A 16,892-nucleotide genomic window follows, 5' to 3' on the forward strand; every position below is an offset into this window, starting at 1 on the left:
AGGGCTATGGGGCACCCCCAGAACGCGAGATCTCCCTGGTCTGTCATCTTTATAGAGGAGGAAGTGGACTCCCAATCAGCCATAGTCCATTCGCACCGGGTACGGTGGCTCCGGGGCGGCCAGAACCAAATGTGTCTCCTTCTGGCTTTTGCACGGCATCACGTAACCCGCGCCAGTCCGCACAGCTGCCCTGGCCTTCGGGGAGGACTGGGGCGAGCGCAGTGCACGCTGCTAGGGAGTCCCACCGCGGGAGTTGAGGCGGCGGATTCCGAGAGCGGGGTGGGGCTGAATCCGGAGGGAGCCGGTGGAAGGCACTGCGCAGACGGCGCCGGCGCCCGCACTCAGCTGTTTACTAGTCTTTCTTCCAGCTCTCCCCTGAAAGTGGTCCAGGCGGCGGTCTCTTTTTCTCTGCCTTTTTGTTTCCCCCCGGCGAGTCGGCACGAGGGTGAATTTCCGTTTCCGGCGGTGTCCAAGTGGACCTAAGGAGTCGTAGTTGTGAGCAGGTTCGGTGCCGCGGGCTGCGGTAGGCGGCGGTGGGGTCCCTGGCTCTGGGGCACTGGGAAGATCGCGAGTCTTGCGCGTGAAAAGGTCCTTCCCCGGTCCTCCGGATCATCTTTGCTCCCGAGGAGCAGCATATTTAGCATCTGCCGGAGGTGTGCCCAGGGGTCGTTGGGACAGTGACGGGATGAATCCCTGCAGAGAGCCCGGACTGGGAGGGAAGGTGTCGGGGAGACGTCGTTTCCTGGCGACGTGGCCCCCGGCAGGCGACTTAGACCTGAGCCGAATCTGTTGAGCCCAAATTGTGCTTTTCCCACCAAGAAGAGAAGGGGGAGAAACAGTACAAGTTCGGCACTAAATCATAGTAGAGAAGCAACATAACCTCTGAAATCACACAGCTATTCAGTTTCAAAGCGTTCCTAGTGCCCAGCTCTCCTAACTCCCGTCTAGTGTTCCTTGACATTATGGTGATATATAAAGACTTTCTGTTTCCGCTCGTGTGTGTGTCTGTGGGAAGCCTCTGACTAACCTCTGTGCTCCAGTACCCTGTGCAGCCTTGCAATGTAGCCCTTGTTGAATGGCAGGGAAGATACTAGTTTGGATTTCCTCTGCCAGTCAGATCATAGCTATATCCATTTACTGGCACAGTGGCTAGCGCATCGTAGACAGACACAAATATTTATTAAACGGAATGAATATAAGACCTTAATTGAATGAAATGGCACCCTGCTCCGCTTTTTTTCAATCAAACTGTCAGATTTTATGCGGCCTGATATCCTAAAAAAAAAAACTCACTAATTCAATGATTACCAATTTATTGGCCACAGCTTCCTAGGTACCTCAGAAATCACTGGGTCTCTGTAAGTCCATGGGGTCTCCAGGCATCATCTCGAACCATTCATATCTCGCACATACAGATATTGCTATTTTTCAAATGTATGTAGATGAGCTGTAATTTAGGAGTTTTACAGAGTCAACAGGTACTAAAAGTAATACTGCGATCATATTGGAAGTTCATAAAAACGTTTTAAATATTTTATTAAAATCTAAGTTTCAGTTTAAGTTAGGAAACCACTTCATTAGTCCAGTTGATATCTATGTCTGAGCTGTCAAGTAAGTAGCCACATGTGACTATATAGAGTTAGAATGAAATTAATTAAAAATTCATTTTTTTCAGTTTCTTTAAGTACATTTTAAGTAACCACATGTGGCTAATGCGTAAATAGCTGAAAAGTACAGATATAGAATATTTCCATCCTTGCAGAAATAGATAGTGCTGATGTTGACACTTAAGATGAATAAAAAGTAAGTTAACCATAAAATGTAACCTTAGTAGAGGTAACTCATCTAATTTACAGCATAACAGAGAGAAATTAAATTGGGGATGGTTAAGCAGTTTCTACCCTTGTTCAGTGAACAAATACATCATCTCTTCATAAAGAAATAAATGAAATTCAATGTTTTTGCCTGGGTATTGCCTGGATTGTAAAATGCTTCTCCCACCTCCTTACCCCAACCTTCTTCCTTGTAGGTTAGAGTTACTTGTTATTGGTAAGTAGCCACTATGGAGACTAAGGACCAGAAGAAACACAGAAAGAAAAACAGTGGACCAAAGCTGCAAAGAAAAAGAAGCGGCATCTGCAGGATCTCCAGCTAGGAGACAAAGATGCCGGGAAGAGAAATCCCAAAGCTTTTGCAGTTCAGTCTGCTGTTGGATGGCTCGATCACAGGTATGTTTAGCTACAGTCTGATGGTTCTTCCATCGATTCTTTTTAAATAGTAGGAGCCTCTCACAGGTGACATTTGGATTCACGAGTTTAGTCCCGCTCCAAAAGACATGCAGATGCGTGTTGTGTGGCTTTTACTAAAATGTGAGAAGCTTTGCCATAGAAGCTGCCTTGCCTCCAGCATCTGCACACTGGTTGGTGTTTCTTGCCCAAGATACAAGAATTTAGAGAATTTGTTTCTTCCTAAACTTTAAACTGTTTCTACGGTGATAAGTGTGCTTTTTCCCCCTGGATATGTTTTACAAAGTTGTAATATAAAATGCAAAAATTGCAGTATGTACTACTAACATAGCTTTATTTAGTGAGTCCTTGTGATATTCTTAGCAGTGTACTTTAAACGTTATTCAACTAAATCCTTCCAGCAGCCTTACCAGAGTAGGATCATTCCTGCCCTCATTTTATAGACAAGAAAACTGAGGTCAAGAAAACAAGTTACCTCCAATCATATAACCAGTAAGTAGGAGAGCCAAATTTAACTCCAGAGCCTCTGCTCTTATCTGTTATGACGCACTGCCTCAGTATTTACCTTTTGGTTTTTAAAAAACTATTAAATCACTCATAAAATAGTCAGATTTAAGGAGTATTTAATTTTCAACTCTATACTATTGAAGTCATCTTGTTACATCTTTATTGAACAGCAATTGATTTGGATGGGGGTCAGAAGTTAATAATTGACAAGTTACTTATATTTGTATATTGTCTGTTGTATTCTCTATAAAGTATACTAAAGTACTCATATCTGTAAGTATACTTTAAAAAGTTTACTTATAAGGTTGGTACCTTTTACTCTATTTTGAAAATGAGTTTACTTTTTTTTTTTTTAAATAAATAGGACTAAGGATTTGAAGACAAAAAAGCATCATATTCCAATGGTTGATCAAACTCCACTAGAGCCCCCATCAATAGTGGCCATGGTGACGGGGCCTCCGAAGTTGGAAAGAGCACTTTGATACAATGCCTCATTCGGAACTTCACCCAGCAGAAGTTGACCGAGATCACAGACCCTGTGATGGTCGTGTCAGGTAGGAGATGCCGCTGCAGACACAGAGTTGGCGTGACTGTTGTCTGAGGGACATGCGTGTGTTTGTTGTTTACTTGAGTGGAACATGTTAAATATTTTCATATCATGTTATCTCTCTTTTTTTTTTTGAGACGGAGTCTCGCTCTGTGGCCCAGGCTGGAGTGCAGTGGCCGGATCTCGGCTCACTGCAAGCTCCGCCTCCCGGGTTTACGCCATTCTCCTGCCTCAGCCTCCCGAGTAGCTGGGACTACAGGCACCCGCCACCTCACCTGGTTAGTTTTTTGTATTTTTTAGTAGAGATGAGGTTTCACCGTGTTAGCCAGGATGGTCTCGATCTCCTGACCTCGTGATCCGCCCGTCTCGGCCTCCCAGAGTGCTGGGATTACAGGCTTGAGCCACGGCGCCCGGCCCTACCTCTCTTATACTTTTACTAAGTTAGCTATAATTTCAGAAAAGGGTAAGTTCCCAGAGATAAGGATGTGATACATATCTTATCCTGACTGCTCTATGGCTTTGCCAAGCATGTTCCTTGGAGGGGCCTAGCAGGCCTGGTCACTGTGAACACATCATTTAACACATAGCACGTACCTCCTATGTGCCAGGTGCACATGCTTGCCCTTATGAAGCCACATACTGGTGGAAGTGCATGTTTTCTCTTTTTCCTATGAGAATTTGTCTGCTTTGGGAGATGGTGACCTTTCCAAGTTTGAGGGAAGATGAAACAAACTTCCAGTGGTGGAATGGCAATGCACACTCTGAAATCTCTTGTTATTGCAGTAATATAGTTGGATTGAGGCTTTTCTTTATCTTTGGAGCATCTGCATTTTCTTTTCCTTTTTTTGAGGCAGAGTCTTACTCTGTGGCACAGGCTGGAATGCAGTGGTGTGATTACAGCTCACTGCAGCCTCAACCTCCGAGGCTCAAGCTATCCTCCTACCTTAGCCTCCTGAGTAGTATATGCCACCATGCCTCACTAATTTTTCTTTTTTTTATTTTTATTTTTATTTTTACATTTTTGTAGAGATGGGGTTTCCCCATGTGGTCCAGGCTGGTGTTAAAACTGGGCTCAAGGGATCCACCTGTCCTGGTCTCTCAAGGTGCTGGGACTACAGGCGTGAGCCACTGTGCCCAGCCCATATTTTCTTGACCATTTTCTTACTACCTTAATTTACAAATAATTATTGTTATAAATATTCTGTTGCATTGTGTTTGAGGATGTTTGTAGCTATAGTGGGAATACAGGAAATTTTGATAGAGATGAAGACATTGGCCCGCAGCTGAACAGCAGGATCATGGTTATCATGGAGCCTGTCCAGTCAGAATTTTCCCTGTTTGAGCACTTTTATTCATCTGGGTAGACTTTTGATATTATCTAAATTTAGAACACAGGAAAAAAAACAAGATGGAATTTATTTTATTTTACCAGTTTTTGCCTATAAAAATGAACTTCGGGTACACTCCTGTAAACGTATATGGTGTTTCACTGGATGCAATTAAAAAATGAAAATTAAGAGTTCATGGTTAGAATTTTTTCAGGGTCTTTTTAAAGTAAAATTTTCATCTTTTCACTTATAGGTAAAAAGCGCAGACTCGCCATTATTGAATGTGGGTGTGACATTAATATGATGATTGATCTGGCTAAAGCAGCAGATCTGGTTAGTCAGCAGGGGCAGCCTGGGGTGCTGATAGAGACTTACAGCGTTGTGATAGGTTATTTACCCTGTGATGAAGGGAAGAGAGTTTTATGATTATTAAAGGAATCATGGTCAATATCAGGGATACAGTAGATGTGACTGAATTGATGATGACAATAATAGTAATAAATGTTGTTATATTAATAATACAGATGGAATGTGCACAATGAAATGTATTCCAAAATCTAAAAGCAAATGACAGCATGGAGAAAACCTTTAATGAACACAGCTAATAAGAGCTCATTAACATGCATACATATATACGTAGAAATATATCATAGTAAGTACCATTTCTTCTTGGACTCTTTCTGGCACTGTGCTAACTGCTTTCTACAAATTTAGCTTACATAAACCCTTGATACACCCTTGAGATGAGTAGGTATTATCTGTAGTTTACATAAGATGAAATAGAGCTTCCTAGCAGTTAAGTAATTAGTGTAAAGATGGGACCCTTGTTCCTGATGGTTCTGGAACCTTCATCCTTAATGATAACGCTAAAGTAAGTACATGAATTGCCTGAAAAATTGGCCAGAGTTTATCAATAGAAAATGTAGACAGTACTCAGTGTGTGGAAAATGTACAAGCTCTTGGATTTATGGAAATGATAATGTTCACTATTCCTGATATTCTATTAACTCTCTTTTGAATTAGCAAAAATGAAATACAAATTAGCAGAAAAAAAAAAAAAAGCCAGACACGGTGGGTCACACCTGTAATCCCAGCACTTTGGGAGACCGAAGTGGGCAGATCACCTGAGGTCGGGAGTTCGAGACCAGCCTGACCAACATGCAGAAACCCTGTCTCTACTAAAAATACAAAATTAGCCAGGTGAGGTGGTGCATGCCTGTAATCCCAGTTACTTAGGATTAGCAGGAGAATCGCTTCAACCTGGGAGGCGGAGGTTGTGGTGAGCCGAGATCACACCATTGCACTCCAGCCTGGGCAACAAGAGTGAAATTCTGTCTCCAAAAAAAAAAAAAAAAAAAGCAAAAAAATAAGCCATATTGGTTAGGAAGTGTGGGGTGACAGATACCTTGGTTTTTTCATTTTTATTTAGTTCTTTCTAGAGCTACAGATTTTATACTTTGGCCCAGGAAGACTCCTAAAATATAAAGGAAAAAGTAATACAAATTTTAATGTTGTGCCATTTAATGTCAGAAAACTAAATAACATTCAAATTTTGAATATGTAATGCTACTATTAGTAAAAATAAGTGTAATTAATGTAAAGTTGTATAAAGATTACTAAACCTTGTATACTTGAAAAGATTGAAACAGTTCACAGAAGTCATTTGTTTCTCTTTTATTTAAAATGTAGCAAGTTTCTAATTTTAAAGACATACATATTAAGAGATGCCTTTACTTTTTTATTTTTAGTTATTATGGATACATAATAGTTGTGCATATTTATAGGGGACATGTAGTATTTTGATAGAAGCATATAATGTGTGATGATCAAATCAGGGTAATTCAGATATCCGTCACTTCAAACATTTATAATTTCTTTGTGTTGGGAACATTTTAATTTCATTCTTTTAGTTATTCTGAATTATATAATAAATTATAGTCACCCTATTGTGCTGTTGGACACTAGAATTTATTCTATGTAACTGTATTTTTGTACCTGTTAACCTTTCCCTCTTTGTCACTCCCCCCCTGCTCCCCTTCCCAGCCTCTTAACCATCATTGAGAGAGATGCCTATGTGAATCTTTTTCAGATTTTCAAAAAGAGCACACACATTTGGTAAAGCACTCTAACTAATGCAGGGTACACACAATGCGCGTTTTCTCTTTCCTTGCTCTGACCGCTGGTCTCTCAGGTCCCTGCAGAGCAGTATCCTTCCAGATGCATAGAAACACACATGGCACCCTTTAAAAACACAAGTGGTAGCTTATTTTACACACTCTTCTATGGTTTGCTTTTTTCCTGTAATATATCTTGGAGGTATATAATCAGTAAGTACTGTAGCTCTGCCTCCTTCTTTTTAATATAATATTCCATTCTATGGAGGCACCATAATTTATTTAGCCTAGCTTATGTTGATTGCTCTGCTCTGGGTTGTCAGAGCCTCCTGACTACGGCAAAGGCACACAAAGTACGTGGATTTGGGTGTGTACATGTGTGTGTGGATTAGGGGAGTAACACTGGCTTAGATGACAAAGATTGGCAGCTGAGGGCCTGTTTGCTCCCTATTCTTCCTGACCCTACAACCAGCTGCTTGCCCCTTGGCACTCTGTGGCATCAGATGTGGTGTGAGGATTTTCCACCTGTTCTTCTAGCTGGTCCAGTGTTGCTGGAGAGCTCTGCTTGCTGCCTCGGTCTGCCGTGGCAGTTGTGCTTTCGTACAAGCCCAACTTCATATATTCTGTGGTTTCGGGTTTTGAATGTTTCCTAGTTTAATCAAAGGTGGGCATTTCTGTTTCCATTTTGTGTTATTTTCAGTTATCCATGGAAAGATAAGAACAGAACTATCTTTAATATTAAAACTAGAAGTTTCCAGGAATCAATTCTGAAATTATTTTGCATCTTTGAAGTGTCTTAAATTTTAAAAATTGGTCTTATCTGCTTATATTTTCTTATAGACTACCATTCATCATAATCTTACCGTTTTTTGACTTAATTCTAAACTGGTAGCTGTTTAAAAAAATTTCTGAGCAATTGAGTTATACAAATTAATGTACAAGATAGAGGTGTACACTGCATACTTCCCAGCAAAAACAGATGTGTGTGTGTGTGTGTGTGTGAGGAGATTGAAAGAAGAGGTTGGTTTTCTGTACCTATTTAATATATTTCATTGATTATCACTTTCTTCCCACTCTTTGGGTATCAGAGACCTGTTATTTGATGTAAAAATATATTATAGAAAACTTCATTTCTTTAAATTAGGATTTCTTAGGTAAGGGCCAGGTTAGACCCAGCCTTTTCTGAGTTACTTCTCATGATTAGAATTCTTAAAATGCAAGTTTATATCCTAGTGGGCATTGTTTTATGGTTGTTTTAAGAGCAAGTCAGAGGGTGGTGGTTTCTCTGAGTGATGCCTGTGTAGTCATTTGATTTAGTCTGCAGTGGGACTTTTCTGTCGAGGGCCAGATAGTAAATATTTTCGGCTTTGTGGATCGTATCTTTTGCAGCTACTTAGCTCTGCAGTTGTAGTGCACAGGCAGCCATAGACAATATGTAAATGAATTAATGTGGCTGTGTTCCAATAAAACTTTAGTTACAAACACAGGTGATGGGTGGATTTGGCCCATGGCCAGTTGCCAACCCCTAGTGTAGGTGGTCTGCTTTGGTAGTTTCTTTGAGAAATGATGTGTTCTGCTTGTAGGTACTGATGCTTATAGATGCCAGCTTTGGGTTTGAAATAGAAACCTTTGAGTTTCTAAACATCTGTCAAGTACATGGCTTTCCTAAAATTATGGGAGTTCTCACCCACCTCGACTCCTTCAAGCATAATAAGAAACGAAAGAAGACAAAGAAGCGATTAAAACACAGATTCTGGACAGAAGTTTACCCGGTAGGAAGAGAAATAATTGTTAGATACCAACAGTATAATCCTTTTAAAATAGACTGAAGAGGCCGGGCACAGTGGCTCATGCCTGTAATCCGAGCACTTTGGGAGGCAGACTCTGGTGGATCACTTGAGGCCAGGAGTTTCGAGCTCAGGGCAATATGGCCAAACCCCGTCTCTACTGAAAATGCAAAAATTAGTCGGGTGTGGTGGTGCGCGCCTGTAATCCCAGCTACTCAGGAGGCTGAGACGTGAGAATTGCTTGAAGCTGGAAGTCAAAGGATGCAGTGAGCTGAGATTGTGCCACTGCACTCCAGCCTGGGTGACAGAGTGAGACTCCGTCTCAAACAAACAAACAAAAAGACTGAAGAGACGTTGCTAAACATCTCTAGGATTTGCCTCCTGAATTCCCTTAGTGTATGTGTTCCCAGTCTCTGGAAGGTTTCCCTCAAGAGAGTGCATATTCTGGGCCTCTTGATGTATTTCATTTGTCTCTGTACCTGCTGCACCAGGCAGTGTCTGGGTGTTTGGGGGTGGGGACTTAATCGAGTACATCAGAAGTTTCTGCCAGTTACAGGACCAGGCACTGCCCCTTCCTTTCCATACTGCTCTGGTCCATCGGCCACAGAACTGTTTCTGTGCTCAGAGGCTTCACCTCCCTCTCCTCACCATACTTAGATGGATGCCCCTGCTCGGCTGCAGAGCAGTCTGCCTCTGTGGGGTTCTAATAAGTCCTGAAAGAAGCCGGCAAGGCTCTGGAAGCCTCAGGACAGTGGTTTTGCTGGAAGTCTCCCTTCTTAGGACTGCTTCTTGTTTAGAGCTTTTATTCTGTTGCAGTAGTGATGAGAATTTAATTGGAATTTAATTTTTAATTTTCCTTTAATGTTTAGGGTGCCAAGGTGTTCTACCTTTCTGGAATGGTGCATGGAGAATATCAAAACCAAGAAATCCACAATCTGGGCCGTTTTATTACAGTTATGAAGTTTAGGCTTCTCACATGGCAGGCTTCTCACCCTTATATCCTGGCAGACAGGTAAAAAGTGATTGTAAACTTTTTTCTTCCTGGGCCACATATTTCAAAGCTAAAAAGGCTAGAAAAAGAACAGTGATAGGATTTATTTTGTGCCTGTTTGAATAGTCAGGGGTAGAAGTGTAGTTGATGGAAAATGTCTACTTATATCATTGCTCAAAGATGCTGTGCCTTTAGGAGTAAATTAACTATGAGAAGTTTAGGACAATGGGAGGACTTGGAAGCATTTAAGGCTGCAGGATGTGGCCCCATCCTACGTTCATCCTCAGTTTTCAGTGATGCTGCCTTCGTGCCCGGGTGCTTGAGTCCTCGTGTGTGCCTTCAGTTTCCTTCCTTTGTGCTCTTCTTTGTGCTGTGGTTTTCTCAGCCTGGAACACCCTTTCTCCACCTGCCAGAATCCAGGCCACAGTAAAAATCCCAGAGCACAGGCTCACCCTCTTCCAGAAAGGGATTTTCTGAATATGTTCCTCACTCTTCCCTGACTCCAGGTGGATGTCATCTCCCTGTCTGGTGTCTTCCCGAATAAATGTCACTTTCAGCCTAGAGACACAGTTGTGTGCCTGCCCCTTTTCCACTGCTGGATGGTGAATGGTGCTTCCTTATTTCTGCATTTTCTAGTTTTCTAAACGGCATGCTTAGTGGACAAGAGTGTGATGAGTCACTGACACATGAAAGGAGGTATAGGAACTTTTGTCATTCATTTCTGCTGTATGATTGTGTTTATTTTTCTAGGATGGAAGATTTGACAAACCCAGAGGATAGCCGAACAAACATCAAATGTGACCGGCAGGTGTCACTTTATGGTTATGTAAGAGGAGCACACTTGAAAAATAAAAGCCAAATTCACATGGCAGGTATTCTCTTGTTGTAGAACATACTAAAATTACACATAGGATTCTTGGGGTGGCTTCATTTTTCAGGAAAACTGAAAAATGACCATATAAGGGAAGATGGCCTTGCTGGAGGTTTTAATAAGCCAACTATGTGTAGGCCTGCAGAGTGTTATCGAATCCCCTCTTCTCTGACCTCTTGTCTTGTAGCTAGAGGGACACTATTCCCGTGTGGCATGATGCCCTTCTTTAGGGTCACGGGTTAAGCCCTTGGACTGTGGATCGTTGTTAACCCCCAAGTCAACAGTAGATGCTTACTTCCTGTCAGCTGAAGCTTGCTTTTTGGGTCCTGTCTTCCAGGAATAGAAGATTTTGCCATGCATGACATCAGTTTCCTCCCAGACCCTTGCGCTCTTCCTGAACAATGAAAGAAGCGCTGTTTAAATGAGAAGGAGAAGCTGGTTTATGCGCCTCTTTCTGGAGTTGGGCGAGTGCTGTATGACAAAGATGCTGTCTATGTTGACCTTGGTGGCAGCCATGGTTTTCAGGCATCGGTGAGATGGGGGTCATTGCTCTGAACTCTCATTCTTTCCGAGTCTATTTTTTAATCAAAAAAAGTAATGTACTCAGCTTTTATTTATTGAAGATTTTTCTCTTGTACTTATAATAAAGGCCCAAATGCATATTGTAAATATGTAGAATAAAAAGAATACCTTTTTTTCATTGTACCAAACAGAAGAGTCCTGTCCTCCATTCCTCCATGCCTCCTTGATATGTGGCCCCAGTGCGGGCCCTGCTGCCTGTGTGGCACCTGCACAGCTTATCTCCGTTTCTACAAAACCAGTGTGCTTGCCAGCTCTCATTGGTCTTTTTCTTTTTCTCATTCACAATGGTCTCCTCATTCTTTATTTTAAAGCGGATTTCCAATGTTTATTTCTTAGTTCTCAAGTGGAATTTTATTGGGTTAAAATCAGGGTTATTTTAAAATGTTAGAAAAGCTAGCATTGTTGTAGCACTGGAACTGAGATTTTTCTAGCTAGGTGTTTAGGTTATCAGGTTATATACTCACTGAGCTTTGGAAAAGTTTAATGGATATGGGGATCCATTTCAAGCTTTGTTGTAAGGATTTTCTTCTCTGGTTTTTGAGGCCTTAAGAAAGGTTCTCAGGAAATGTGTCTAAGATAATTTTGAGAACTGAGTGAAACCAGTATCTCTCCAGGATCTCTGTGCTTTCCTCACATGCCCTTTCTTGGTGGTCTTTACAGGACGAGGTGGGGCCCACCCATGAGCTGGTCCAGAGTCTCATCTCCACTCACTCCACCATTGATGCCGAGATGGCTTCAAGTCGGGTGACGCTGTTTTCTGATTCCAAGCCACTTGGGTCAGAGGCTATAGATAATCAAGGGGAAGTCGGCTTTTTTTCTATTTTTAATGAAAAGATATACTACAGAAGATCATATCACCTGTAATTCTGCCATCATAACACATTTTGGTGGGATTCATTCTATGTTGTTTTGTTTTTCTTTGTGTGTGCATATGTCTCTGAGGGCTCTTCACTTACCTGACATTACAAGGGAGGCTTTTCTAGAAATAAAATACAGGATGCATTTTTCAACAGACCCCAAATGTTCCTCAAATACCACGCCATCTTCCATAGGTTGCTTTCTTGTTTTTTAAGAGACCTGAAGCCACTTGGCTTTCTTTTGGTGGCCAAAACACTAGAGGAGAGTCAGGGAGTTTGTGGCTGTCCAGAAGCCACATGCCTTGTCTCTGAAAGTTTTATTTAGATTATGTTGTATTATCTCCCATGGGTAGGTTTCCACTGATGTATGGCTTATGTGAATTATTTTTCAGCCTGGGTTAAGCATTTGTATACCTTTGTAATTAGTGGATGTTTGCAAAACATTGGTTTTGTTGTATTGATTTGTGACTCCCAGTAAAATTTATCTGAAAATTTTGAGACAATCGAGTATGTAATTTGTTACAGTGTGCATAAACTACCTACCACAGTGCCTGAGATAACGAGTGTTATTAGCTATTTTCATTTTTGCATATCCTGCTAGTTGTATACAAGAATACTATCTTCTAATACAGTTACAGGTAAAATACATAATTTTATTTCTATATTCTGAGCATTTTTTTTCTATACAGTCTTTATGTAGTCATCCTTTTGTTGTTACCGGTGTTTTTTTGTTATTGTGGTTTCTTTGTTTTTGTTTTTGTTTTGAGATAAGGTCTCACTTTGTCTCCCAGGCTGGAGTGCAGTGGCGTGATCTTGGCTCACTGCAGCCTTGAACTCCCAGGCTCAAGTGATCCTCCTGCTTCGGCCCCACAAGTACCTGGGATTACAAGAGTACACCACCACTCCAAGCTAATTTTTTTTGTTTTGTTCTAGGGACGAGTTCTCATTATGTTGCCTAGGCTGGTCTCGAACTCTTGGGCTCAAGCAATCCTCCCGCCTTGGCCTCCCAAATCCTGGGATTACAGATGTGAGCCACTGTGCCTGGCCTATTATTCCTATATTGTAACTTATCCATCTCTTATGGTACGATTTTTAGTTTTTTCTAATTTATGTTTTCATATTTTTATCTATTTTGCTTCGTATAGTTTTCTTTCATCCAGTGATTTTAGCCTCCTTATGATCTTCTCTATCAGTTATGGCACTGGTGACTTTAAATGAATATTCTTCCTGTGTCATTCCTCCTACATTTGTTAGCTGGAATTTTTAGCAAAGAGCTTTCACTTCTTCCCTTTATTTTGGTATCACTGCTGACTAATGCACTTGTGTTTTATTCAATGGGTTATTTTCCATCACTGTCATTGTTCTTTCTGATGCCTGTGCTGTCCCAGATTCGGCCACAGGAGCCTTCAGCCTGTCTCCTGTGTCCTTTCAACTGTCTCTGTTAGTCTTTGAGCATTTCTTCCTTTCTGACAGAACAAGAGGATCCAGGCTCATTTTGCCCTCTTCCTGCCTTGGGCCTGGACTCAGCCATTTCTCTTAAGGATCATGTATTTTTAGCTTAGAAATTAATCAGCTTTCCAAAAGATCTACAAAACACTAACTTCCCTGTTCAGCAATTTTTTTTCTAAAATTAGATTTTTTAAAAAGGGTTATTCCTTTATTCTCTCTATAAGTTCTTTTGAAGTGTGGTGTTAGGGAACCATGCCTGAGTTTGCTTATTAACTCTTCCAGTGTCTATCAGATCATTTTTTCCCTATGCTCTGTCATCTTAAACATCTTAAACAATTCCTTGACATTTTCTGTTTCTTTGTATTTTCATTGACTATATTGCCATTTCTAGATTAGCTGATTAATGTACAAATTGAATTATTTTGCATTTCCTTGGTAATACAGGCTGTTGATGCCAAAGGAGGAAAAACAAATGGACTTGAAAACTGGTTGAATGTGTCGGACAGCCATTTTGGGAGATGATTCTGTGCTAACATCCTCTCTCCTCTCTTGATCCCTTGATTTTTTTTTCTTACCCAGATATATACAGGTTGATTTTGTCTTTCTAGAAGATCCAAGATCTTTGGTTTAGAGATATGTTCTCTTAATGTTAATTGGTATTAGAATACTCTTTTCTACATTTTATTTCAATACATTTTAAGAATAGAAATGATTGTATTTTCTTTTAACTGGTGAAGTCAAGCATGGCATACAAATGTTGTATTCTCAGTATTTCAAAAACTTTCCTTCTTACTGTACAAGTTGTATTCAGCATATAAAGTCTCTCCAGCTTTGTGTTAGATGCAGTGTGATTATTACATGTTGATAAGGTATGAATTGGAGATGGGATCCAAAAGTACTATACTTATTGTAATTTTTAAGCTAATTGTAGGTTTGGTGGTGAATATTTTGCTTCTGCAAAATGCAAACAGCATTTCATCAGAAGTTGTTTAATGGTCTTTCAGACATTTTGTTTTATATCTTTGGTGCTTTTTGCCCATGAAGTATCTTTTTTGTGTGTTTGTGCGTGTGTGTATTGATCTGCCTCGAAATTTCACAGCGCTCATTGTCAGGAATCAGCAGAATCAGGCCTAGGCAGAGAACTGAGCAGTACTCTAGTACGTCTCTGTGTCTTGGTTGCCATATTATCTCTGTTGTTTATTAATAAATTGGGGAACTCTCTGACCTGTAACAAAGGTTGAATAGATCAGAGACAATTGGAAGAGGAATCCTCTGCTCTATTGTCACCTCTTCTTTTTCCATTCACACATGTCAGATAGAGACATGCGTGTGGTAAATTACTTTGTCAGAATGAAAGCCTGGTCGATTAAATGCTTTCTTCCTACTGTACTTAATATCGACCTCTTGTTCATTCCTTGGTAATATATTTGGTTATTTATGTTTTCATTGCTTTTAGTGTCAGAGATGACTTTGGATTTCCAGTTCTGTGTGCTCCTGTCTGGCTCCTGAACCCAGCTGGAGAGGTGAGTCAGTCCCAACTGGTGAAGTACTAAGAGGAAGCTACACAAAAGGCAGCAAGGTGTTAATAAGTGTACCTCTGACATTTCAGCCACCTGTGACTTTTCCATGGAATGAACAAGTAGTAGTCTCTGTCAGAACTACATTTTAAAGGAAAAAAAAGAAACTTGAAGTCGTAAGCTGTTTATTAATTTATGCTGTTATTTTTGTGTTTACTCAACTCATTTATATTGACTTGTAAATTAGCAATTTATGAACTACTATTTAGCAATTCATTGCCTAAGTGTCAGCAAACAAATTTTGTTGTTAATAAAGAATCTAGTGACTGGGCACAATGGTTCATATCTGTAATCTCAGCACATTGGGAGGGCAAGGCAGGAGGATTCCTTGAGGCCAGGAGTTCAAGACCAGCCTGGGCAACATAGCAAGATTTCATCTCTACAAAAACATGAAAACATTGGCTGGGCATGGTGCCTCATTCCTGTAGTTCAGGCTACTCAGGAGCCTGAGGTAGGAGGATCACGTGAACCCGGGAGTTTGAAGCTACAGTGAGCTGTGATCCTAACACTGCTCTCCAGCCTGGATGACAACCAAGACACCATCTCTTCAAAAAAGGAATCTAGGAGCATCAGTGTGTGCACGCAGCATGGCTTGTGAATGCAGAAGTGCATGTGTGCATAGTTGTGCTCAATAATATGTTGATGATTATACCTTCTCAGAATGAAGGTAATTTATTTTTTATTTTTTATTTTTTGAGAGGGAATCTCGCTCTGTCATCCAGGCTGGAGTGCAGTGGCACAATCTTGGCTCACTGCAACCTCCACCTCCCGGATTCAAGCAATTCTCCTGCCTCAGCCTCCTAAGTAGCTGGGATTACGGACGCCCACTACCACGCCCGGCTAATTTTTGTTTTTTTTTTTTTTCAGTAGAGACGAGGTTTCAGTATGTAGATGAAGCTGGTCTCGAACTCCTGACCTCAAATGATCTGCCCACCTCGGCCCCCCCAAAGTGGTGGGATTACAGGCATGAGCCACTGCGCCCGGCCTGTTTATTCTCTTAAGAGAGAAAATGAGTGGATTCATGGACTGTAGTTCTGCACAACGTGGAAAACTCTTAAAGTGGAAGTATTGGGGCAAGTGCTCTGACAGGCTAGGATGGTGCAGTCAATCCCTTTACCCAGAAATCAGTAGACTGTTAGCAGTTCAGACTCAAACCTTGTGAAAAACAGGTGGTGGAAAGGAAGTCCCTTGCAGCAACTGGCACCATAATCAAGACAGAATGTTTGCAGAATAAATGGAGTTACCTGCTTTCAGCCCCAGGTGGTAGCTATTGTCTGCCCTGGCGATAGGTAATATTAATTTGTGATCCTGTTGTCTTAAAATGGGGTCACACATCTCCGGTAGAATTAAGTCCACAGTGAAGTTGTCCCCTCATCCCCAAAGAGATAAACATATATGAATGAACTGAAGTGATAAGATAACAACTACTGCTGCCTGGGATCATGAGAGACCTGAAATGAACTGATAGGAAGTGAAAGGTGGCTGAGATAATGAGAATAGACCCATCTGCAGAGGATCATAAAACCAGCAAAGACAAGGTCTTGTCTAAGATGCCTTCAGAAGCTTTGTCCATGAGAACTCTAAGGACTTCTCCAGACCTGTTGGCTACTGCTGTGATCTCTGCCCAAAAGGAGCCTCTGACCAGCATCCAAAGGGCTTCTGGACCCACTGGACTCTTCTGGAGGCACACTGGTCTCCCGAGCCATGGCTGTGGCTTTTTACTCCCTTTATCACTGCCTGTGTGTAGAATGATAATTGTATAATTAATAGTGTGAAGACCTCTTGATAAATGGTAAATCTGAACATCTGTATTTGGCTGATGTGTCATTGTGAAACCTCACAGCTTCAGTCAGTGTCAACGCAGCTAGGGAGTTTGTACCTAATGCACATATCACTGGGCATAGTCTACAGGCACCTAATAACTCAGGTACCTTAACAGTCACTAATGAGTGTATCTCCAAGAAATAGTCCAACAACACAGGACTGGCCTGACTCAAGGTAACTATATGTCCAATCCAGGATCACAGTGAGTGGAC

The 16,892-nt window shown here is 41.2% G+C and overlaps 2 protein-coding genes across 6 annotated transcripts; both read left to right on the forward strand.

The window, feature by feature from the left end:
* LOC115900338 lies at window positions 1-1,274 on the forward strand. The gene has a single exon (XM_030940247.1). The coding sequence runs from the start codon at window positions 7-9 to the stop codon at window positions 481-483; it is 477 nt and encodes a 158-aa protein (XP_030796107.1). The 5' UTR covers window positions 1-6; the 3' UTR covers window positions 484-1,274.
* On the forward strand, window positions 1-15,603 carry LOC104668758 (ribosome biogenesis protein BMS1 homolog). Of its 5 annotated transcripts, none has more exons than XM_010371538.2 (8): window positions 1-655; window positions 2,030-2,228; window positions 3,118-3,307; window positions 8,326-8,514; window positions 9,399-9,541; window positions 10,271-10,392; window positions 10,729-10,922; window positions 14,736-15,603. In XM_010371538.2, exons 4-7 carry the CDS (start codon window positions 8,332-8,334, stop codon window positions 10,794-10,796), a joined length of 516 nt encoding a protein of 171 aa, XP_010369840.1. In that variant the 5' UTR covers window positions 1-655; window positions 2,030-2,228; window positions 3,118-3,307; window positions 8,326-8,331; the 3' UTR covers window positions 10,797-10,922; window positions 14,736-15,603. The 5 variants fall into 5 exon arrangements, with proteins under 5 accessions (XP_010369840.1, XP_030796104.1, XP_030796105.1 ...); XM_030940244.1 differs by lacking the exon at window positions 14,736-15,603 and adding an exon at window positions 11,634-12,609 and having other exon boundaries at window positions 1-653; XM_030940243.1 differs by having other exon boundaries at window positions 394-503.
* The last annotated feature ends 1,289 nt before the right edge of the window (window positions 15,604-16,892 follow it).

Source organism: Rhinopithecus roxellana, chromosome 11, assembly GCF_007565055.1.
Source record: "Rhinopithecus roxellana isolate Shanxi Qingling chromosome 11, ASM756505v1, whole genome shotgun sequence".
Taxonomy (NCBI): Eukaryota; Metazoa; Chordata; class Mammalia; order Primates; family Cercopithecidae; genus Rhinopithecus; species Rhinopithecus roxellana.